General features: G+C 51.3%; 1 protein-coding gene across 1 annotated transcript in view; it reads right to left on the reverse strand.

Moving 5' to 3' along the window:
* LOC114632607 (keratin, type II cytoskeletal 78-like) overlaps positions 1 to 6566 on the reverse strand; it is a 7902-nt gene extending 1336 nt beyond the window's left edge. The window contains exons 1-9 of the mRNA XM_028781165.1: positions 6201 to 6566; positions 5590 to 5804; positions 4607 to 4667; positions 4111 to 4206; positions 3250 to 3414; positions 2773 to 2898; positions 702 to 922; positions 470 to 504; positions 1 to 388 (exon numbers count right to left, since the gene is read on the reverse strand). The exon at positions 1 to 388 is cut by the window's left edge and continues 227 nt beyond it. Of these exons, the coding sequence (XP_028636998.1) occupies positions 1 to 388; positions 470 to 504; positions 702 to 922; positions 2773 to 2898; positions 3250 to 3414; positions 4111 to 4206; positions 4607 to 4667; positions 5590 to 5804; positions 6201 to 6566 (1673 nt within the window). The remainder of the gene's footprint in view (positions 389 to 469; positions 505 to 701; positions 923 to 2772; positions 2899 to 3249; positions 3415 to 4110; positions 4207 to 4606; positions 4668 to 5589; positions 5805 to 6200) is intronic.
* Between the last annotated feature and the right edge of the window lie 2067 nt (positions 6567 to 8633).

The raw sequence follows: 8633 nt of genomic DNA on the forward strand, positions 1-8633 counted from the left end.
GGGATGGTCACTTGACCTCCATGGTCTCTTCCAGGGATGGTCACTTGACCTCCATGGTCTCTTCCAGGGATGGTTACTTGGCCTCCATGGTCTCTTCCAGGGATGGTCACTTGACCTCCATGGTCTCTTCCAGGGATGGTCACATGGCCCCCACATTGTCTTCCAGGGATGGTCATATGGCCCCCACATTGTCTTCCAGGGATAGTCACATGGCCCCCACATTGTCTTCCAGGGATGGTCACATGGCCCCCACATTGTCTTCCAGGGATGGTCACATGGCCCCCACATTGTCTTCCAGGGATGGTCACTTGGCCTGTACCAATTCTTCCAGGCATGACCACTTGACCTCCACAAGTTCTTCCAGGCACAATGCAGCCATCTGCTATAGCTGCCAAGAAAATGCATTGGTGTCACAGCAGGATCTTCAGCACCAGAAGGGAACCCTACTCTCAAATCCCCTCATACTCACAGACGGTAACCTGGCTGGTGTGCTCCTTGGATATTCTGGAAGAGAAGGAGCAAGAGGAGAAATGCTAAGAAAGGCTGAAATGCCCCATTTTAAATCCCTCCCAGCAGAGTTGGTTGCCGTTAGCAACTAACGGTGACACTCAGAATCTCCTCTAGCAAAGAGAGGCCTACACTGGCCTTCCCTCTTCCCCAAACCCAGTCTCCTAACCCCAGGTCCTCCCCAGTTCCCCCACCTGCACTCCTCGCTCTCCAGCAGCCTCCGATACATGGCAATCTCCACATCCAGGGACAACTTTGTGCCCATCAGTTCCTGGTAGTCACGCAACATCTGTGCCATGTCCTGCTTGGCTGTTCTCAGGGCACCCTCCAGCTCATCCAGCTTGGCCTGAGCATCCCTCAGAGCCATCTCCCCTTGCTGCTCTGCATCAGCAATGGCCGACTGCAGACCGTCATTCTGGAGGGGAGTAGAAATGAGGGAGAGAGAGGTTGTAGTAAGCCTGACAGGGCCTCTCGAAACACCCACCATAGATATAATTTGAAGACCAAGATAGACCCTAATTTCATGCACTCAAAATTATGCATGACCACCCATGCCTAGCCCCTCTCATCCCAGGGGAAAGCATTGCCTAACTGTCTCTTTTCCCGTGGCAGAGGGCTTAGTAGAGTCCCCCAACCTCTTCATGTCTACCTAGAACCTCAGAACATGTTCTTTTTGGAAGCAAGATCTTGACTGGAAGACTCAGTTAAACATCTTGTGATAGCACGTGGTAATTAGGGTGCATCCTAAATCCAGTCCCTGGACGCTGAAAAGCTAGGTGTGAAGAGAGAAGCGGAGGTAGGTATGGGAGTTTCAGCATCACCTTAGATTCAGAAAGGAAGAGATCCTCCAAAATCTGTCAATGCTCTGTCCCCCCACAAATAACCCAGCACAGGGACAAGATATCCCCTCCAGATCTCAGAAAGGTGATAGGTGGCTGAGTGGGGACCCAGAACCCTGAGACAGTATCGGTCTCTCAGACCTATGCAGAAAAGGGGGTGGGCTCTATCCAAGAAAAAGTACATACAGTGGGAAGAGGCCATGACTCCTCAGCGCTGACCCTAGTGTGTTTAGTTTAAAAGTGGGTTTACAGGGGCTGGAGAGATGGCTCAGTGGTTAAGAGCACTGACTGCTCTTCCAGAGGTCCTGAGTTCAATTCCCAGCAACCACATGGTGGCTCACAGCCATCTGTAATGGGATCCGATGCACCCTCTGGTGTGTGTCTGAAGGCAGCTACAGTGTACTCATATACATAAAAATAAATAAATCTTCTTTTTAAAAAAAAAGTGGGTTCACAGAATACATGCAAGCAAAATACCAAGTCACATAAAAAATAAATAAAAATAAATAGATAATTAATTAATTAATTAAAATTTTTAAAAAGCAGGTCCCAGAGGACCCAGGTTCAATTCCCAGCACCCACGGTGGCTTGCAATGTCTGCAATTACAGTTCTAGGGAATTCAATACCCTCTTCTTCTGGTCTTCATGGGTACCAGGCACATACATGATACGCAGACATACTTGAAGACTTGCTGTAAAATCTTGAGAAGGGGAGTCCAGATACCACTACCCACGTAACCACTGAACATCTCACAGGTACCCCACATAAATACTTACCTGACTGTACTCTATGCCCACCACCCACTGTGGGTCTCAAATCCAGTCCTCTGCTTGAAACATGAGCAGAAACTTGACAGCTGGTAAGGTCATCACCGTTCCCCTCTGAGAGGACAAGTCATTCTCTGGAAGGGCAGGCCATCTCAGACCTCCTCAGCCTTCTGAGATCTCCTGAGAAGGCTCCATACACAGCTCATCTCCTGTTCTGGGGCTCTCCCCACCCCCTCTCACACATACTTTTCCCAAAGGGAAACCAGAAAAGCATTTGACCTTACGTTCCATGTGCTCTTGGAGGAAGAGTCAAAAGAAGAGATGAGCTGAGAGTTAAAGTAACTCTCTCCCCAGGAAAGGCAAAAAGCAAGATGTCTACCTGCTCGTGGACTGTAAATGCTAGTACTCTTTGCAACCTACAGCACAGAAGCTCTGCCCCAAAAAAGCCAGCATGCAGACTGGAGTTCACAGAGAATGAGCAATTCAGAAAGGACTTGAAGATACGTCTCCACAAAATGACCTGAAGCCCCAACCGTTTATCCAGACACACACACACACACACACACACACACACATCTTTATATGAGCCCAGCAGGGAAGCAGACAATTAGCGGTGGAGGGACAAGACACCAACCAGCAATAGACACTGGGAACATACCTGCTTCCTGAGGCTCCCAATCTCACTCTGCAGCCTCTGTATGGCCTGCCGAAGCTGGGAAATCTGCACCTGCACTTCCTTCATGCTGTTCCCCTGGAGCTGGGCTGATTCCTGGAGTTCCTGGTACTGAAGGCAAAAAGGTAGCACCACTGATTGAGTCGCAGCTACCTCTGACCCTAGAATCCAGGACATGCCGCCTTCCCACCCTGGGGAGGTGCCTCCTGATATCTGCATTTTTCCCAGTGCCAGTCAACTGCTTGAGCTCAGGACATGGTAGGCATGCCTGCAGAGATCCAAGCCTGACTCCTCATTTCTGACTGTCGTCCCCCTCCTGCACTGTGAACACAGCCCTGCCCTCGAGCCCCAAACCTCAAGGTTGTTTTCAGAGCTACCCCAATGGGACCAGAGTTGGTGACCTCCCTGGTGTGTAGATAGGACCACCCAACCCTTCCCAGGTTGCCCTTTGGACCACAGCACCTTGGTTTGGAACACAGCCTCAGCCTCGGCCTTGCTAGTCCGTGTGATCTCCTCATAACGGGCACGGACCTCAGCAATGATGTCACTGAAGTCCAAGCAACGGTTGTTATTCATGGACAGTACCACAGACATGTCATCTGCCTGGGTCTTCAGCTGTCTCAGTTCCTATGAGAGAGGCAAGCTCAGTGTCCACCACCATGGCTCCCTGTCCTCTGTCTCCCTGAAGGGAGAAGGGTGCCTGAATCCATTTGCCCATCACCCAGTGGTGATCCAGATTCACGAAGTAAGCACCACTGAGGTGGTCTCTGGTGACTTTTGAAGTGTGGGTAGTAAAGGAAAAATACCCACAAGGCCCCAGATCACCTGCCCCTAAAACCCTCTCACCCCTCGTCACCTCTCTTCCCACAATCCTCCTACCCCACTTACATTGGGTCGCTCCACATTTTCTCTGGCTGAGAACACGACCTCTGCCAGAGTCCCAGCATCTACCTACCTGAAGAACCCCTCCCTCCTTCACATTTCAGCCTGATTTTGCTTTTTGCATCCGGCTTCTTTGCAACTGCCACATGCCCGTTATTTTCAACCCTCCCTGTCCTCCGTAACGTCTACCATCTTCTAACACAGGACGGGATTTCTATCTCCTGAGACCGCTGCTCCTGCCTTCTGTTAGATGTACCATGACGGGAGAGTTTTGTCTGATTCTTCATTGATGAATTCTCACGCTGATGTTTGGTAGCTGATTGTCAAATGATGAGCGGCCACAATCCAAAGCTATTCTAACAGGCTTCCCCTCCTGGCCACAGGGAGCCTGTCCATCCTGTCCCCTTTCCTAAATTTCCCCTGTTCTTCACAGGTCCTTACTTCTTCATACAGACGTGTCAAGAAACAGACGTGTTCTCTCAGAGACTCCAGGTTGCCTTCCAAATCCATCTTGCTTCGGAAAACCTCATCCACATCCTGGGGACAGGAAACAGAAGCCATGCATCCCCTACTTCCTCTCATGACACCCGTGCTGCTGTATCCAAAGACCCCTTCTTCTCCTATCCACTGTTCAGCACTATCTGCAGGATGCTGCCCCTGGTTAACTCCAACCCTCTGTGCTGCCTCCGACTTCCGCCCCTGCCTCACAACCTCTTGCTGCTCTGCAGTGAGCCCAGAGCCTGTCAAATAGCAACTCCATCAGGTCTTGCCTTTAAGTCTCTGTGTCTAGGTAAATATCACATCCTGGCAGAGGGTGACTCCATGCAGAGTGTCAGCATGTCCTCAGTCACTATCTCTACCCTCTGGCCTCCCAGCCTAGGGACAGGTTTAGGACATAGTAGGGGCTTCCTGAGTGGAGACTTTAAGCCTCTCCCACCTTCTTAAGGACCACAAAGTCATTCTGAACCGAGGCGTGCTTGTATGCTTCCTGGTCATACCTACAAATGGAAAAGGGAAGTCAGGAGTCAGGCACAGGTCAGACCCCACCCCTGCATTCTGCACCCCCAAACTCTGAGTGTCCTCATCTTCAGAGGCCTCAAGTCAGAAGCCACCATTGACCTCTCTCTCATTTCCTATCAGGGGGTTTGTGTCAGACTCTCAGCCTGTATCCCAGAGGACAGCAGGCCACATGTTTTGCTGGTTTTCCAGGCACTCAGAGGCCTCTGCGCAGGAAAAAGGAGTTTCATCATGAGAACAGGACACTCCATAGCAGATCTGCAACTTCAGGTGCCTCTTTCTCTACCCATCCCCACCCCTACCTTGGCTGCTTCCCTACCTGCCCTGAAAACTACAAAAGGAGATGACCTTTCCCCAGAGTGTAACAGTAGAAACCACAGCTAGGAGAAGCAAGAGGCCTGCCCTGGCTCTCAGCCCTCACCACCCCTCAGCCCAGGGCTGTCTGCCCCACCAGGCTGTCAGGTAGAGAGCCTAGAACCACAGTCCAGCTGTAAATCACACCATGGATCTGGGGATGGATACACTAAAGGGATTGTCCTCCACCCAAGACCAGCGCACATCTGAGTCAGCTCCACAGCCTGCTAAACAGGAATTTCTTGAGAAAGCTATCAAGATGTTGTTTAAATAAGCCCTTCCCAGTCCTGACCAGACACATGGACCCTTGAGGCTAGGCCTCTCTGGAGAGAGCCCTCAACCTTTTCCCAGGTCTCTCTGGGCCTGGATGGGGAGGGGGTCTCCTCTACATATTACAGGTAACCCTTGTGAATGAGGAAAGAGGAAGTCAAGAGCCAGAATGGAGGTCAGTCATGTAGCACCAGGTGCTGGACATTCTAGGAAACCCTCCGTCTGGCAGAGCACGTCACGTACCACCCCCCAGACACCACACAGAAACATCTGCCATACTTGGACTTGTATTCATCCTCCTGGTCCTGGTAGGTCTTCAGCTCAGAGTCCAGAGCCCTACGCTCTCTCTGCAGCTCCTCCAGCTGCTGCCTGAGCCGGGCCAGGCAGGTTTCGAAAATGCATTCCAGGCCCTGAGGGCTACGATTCCCCTGCAGCTGCTGCAGCAGGGCCCACTTGGTCTCCAGGACCTTGTTCTGCTGCTCCAGGAAGCGCACCTAGAACCAGACACAGGGTCCTGAGACTCCTGGGACTCCTTTGTCATAACCTCTAGAGAAGGAAGCCTCAGAGACCCTCTTATGGACCCCTTTTCCTTGCCTTCCACCTCTGCCTGTGCAGAGGAGCCTCAAGCCCTCCCATAAGAACCTGAGCACATCTATGATTGGATGGAGCAAGAGATCAGACTTCTCATCACTAGCCAGCTTCTCTCCGTCCCTGAGTCCCAGCGCATAGGCATACCAGAAAGCCTCTAGCTAGACCCTGGGAGGACATTCTTGCCACTAAAGTGATTAGGAAAAGTGGCAGGAGAGTTGGATTTCCTCACTCTGGTTCATCTTGTCTGGAGCAGTTGTCTGTGGGAGGCCCAGAGGCAGGGGCCAGGCTGTTACCCTCACCTTGTCGATGAAGGAGGCGAACTGGTTGTTGAGGGTTCTGATCTCTCGAGTCTCCTGCGTCTTCACCATCTGGAACTGGGGGTCAACCTCAATCTTCAGTGGCGTCAGCAGACTCTGGTCGACGGTCACTGCTTGGATGCCTCCTGGAGGGCACTGGGAAAGCCCAGGCCCTCCCTTACCCTGCCCAAACTGTACCCCTTGCCTGGTTTCTGCCCCCCAGGCCCTCCCACAAGAGCTTCCTCTGTATCTCCTAGAGGAGCTAAGGCTCCTACTGCTGAAGCCAGTCCTGCCTCTAGCCCCCGAAAAAGCAGAACATGCTGAGCGAGCACTGAAGCCCCTCTGGGCCCGACACGGAGAGAGAGACATGACAGAGACAAACAGGCCCGCAGCTTCAGACAGACTGGAAATGGTCACGGTGTGTGTGCTTCTACCCTGGGGCCCTGGCACGAGACTTTTATCCCCTCCCGTCCTTGGGCTGGGCCTTGGAGAGCGAGATGTTCTCAGTCTGACTGTGTCTGCCACTTGCTGCGGCTGACCTGCTCTGACACACCTGGGGAATGGGTGCGTGGCACGTGCAGAGCCTGAGGTGGGAGACCCAGTCCCTGCCCTAGAAGCCAAAGACAAGCAAGCATCTCGAGACCTGAGCCATGGTTCTAGGCATCAACAGCACTGGGGGGGGGGGGTATTCAAGGAAGGCTTCCTGGAGAAGGAGTGAGAAGAGTTTGTGCAGAGGAAAGGGTAGCATGGAGCAGCAGGACAAGGGAGACTGTAGCTCCCAGAGTGAGATTCAACCTCACAGAGGCAGCAACAGACCCTGAGCAACCAGGCTGGCAGAGGTGGTGTAGCAAGGACACCCCACGATGTAGAAATGCACAGAAAAGCAGGGCACCCAGTCCCTCCTTTGGCCCAACCCAGAAATCATCCAAGAGACAGCACCTGCCCCACACCAAACAGGTATCTTTAGCCAGGATCTGAAGAGCAGCAGCCAATCCTGCGGCCCTATTCCTCCCAGGACCCTCCAGCTGGGGCCAGCTGAAGCCCTTCCAGTGGATAAATGAGTGGCAGCCACTCCAAAATAAATTTTGTATCTAGAAAACTATGCCTGGGGGCTGAGAGAAGGAACAGAGAGTCTGGGATTCTTCCAGGATGGATTCCATCCTCGTCTAGCAGGAATGTTTGCCTAATATTAGTGTTCGCCCAATACTGTGGTCCAACCCTGAGGCAGGGTCTCCTCATCCTGCACATGATCCAGCTGCTCCCTGGGGACTGATTCATGGGGTTGTCTTTAGTGGGACAACAGTGGTCCTGTTCCACTTCCTCTCCCAGCACCTGGTGAGTTCTAAGGGTGGGATATTTGGGGTCTTTGAGGATGTGACTCCAAACGAGAACAAACAGAAACTCACCAAACACTCGAGAGATGCTATGAGGAAGTCATTCTTGGCGATTAGCGAAACCCTACAGGCACTCCGCCCAGGCCAGACAACCATGCACAAGCACAGTTCCACTCCCTCCAGGAGCGAAAACCCCTTCCTCCTTCCCCCAGGTATTGGCATCACCTCAGGGGTCTTGAAGAAGCCTCTGAGGAAGCAGAGGTAGCAAAGGAGTTCAAGCAAGATATGAGGGTTTAGGGAAGCCAGAGAAGAGGAGAGAAAAGGCCCTAGAGAAAGCTGATTGTACAGCAGGAAGTGGGGGCATACCGAGATACCTGGAATCCACTGAGATGCCTGGAATCCACTGAGATGCCTGGAATCCACTGAGATGCCTGGAATCCACTTGGATCCCACTAAAACCTCAGCTCCGAAATATCCCCAGCACTGTCAGAGGCACTGTAAAAGGAAGTTTTGCCCATGTGTAGAGGAGTGAAGCTAGATCCATATCTATCATCCTACCTATAAAGATCAACTCCGAGTCGACCTCAGTATGAAACTTGAAATGCTGAACAGCTAGAAGAAAACATAAGAGGTATCCTACAAGATACAGGTACAGAAAAGGGTTTTCTAAGTTAGAATCATTCATTCAGGAATTAGGGCCAACCGTTGAGAAATATGACCTCATAAAACAGAAAAGCCTCTGTGCGACAGAGAAAAAGAATCAACTGAGCAAAGAGGAAGCCCACAGAGTAGGAGAGAATATTTGCCAGTCATACATCTGATCAAGGGTTAATATCCAGAATATATAAAATGAAGAACTAAAAAAGCAGAGCCAAGAAAACAAATGACCTCATTTTATAAAAAAAAAAAAAAAAATAGTGGGCTATGGTTCTGAACAGAGGGTTCTCAAAAGAAGAGATAAAATGCCCAAGAAATATCTCAAAGTGTTCAATGCCTTTAGCTATTAGGGAAGTGCAAATTAAAACCATTTTGAGGGGCTAGTGAGATGGCTCAGCAGGTAAAGGCACTTGCTGCCAAGCCCTAAGACCTGAGTTCAATTGCT

Source organism: Grammomys surdaster, unplaced genomic scaffold, assembly GCF_004785775.1.
Source record: "Grammomys surdaster isolate TR1022 unplaced genomic scaffold, NIH_TR_1.0 374, whole genome shotgun sequence".
Classification (NCBI taxonomy): domain Eukaryota; kingdom Metazoa; phylum Chordata; class Mammalia; order Rodentia; family Muridae; genus Grammomys; species Grammomys surdaster.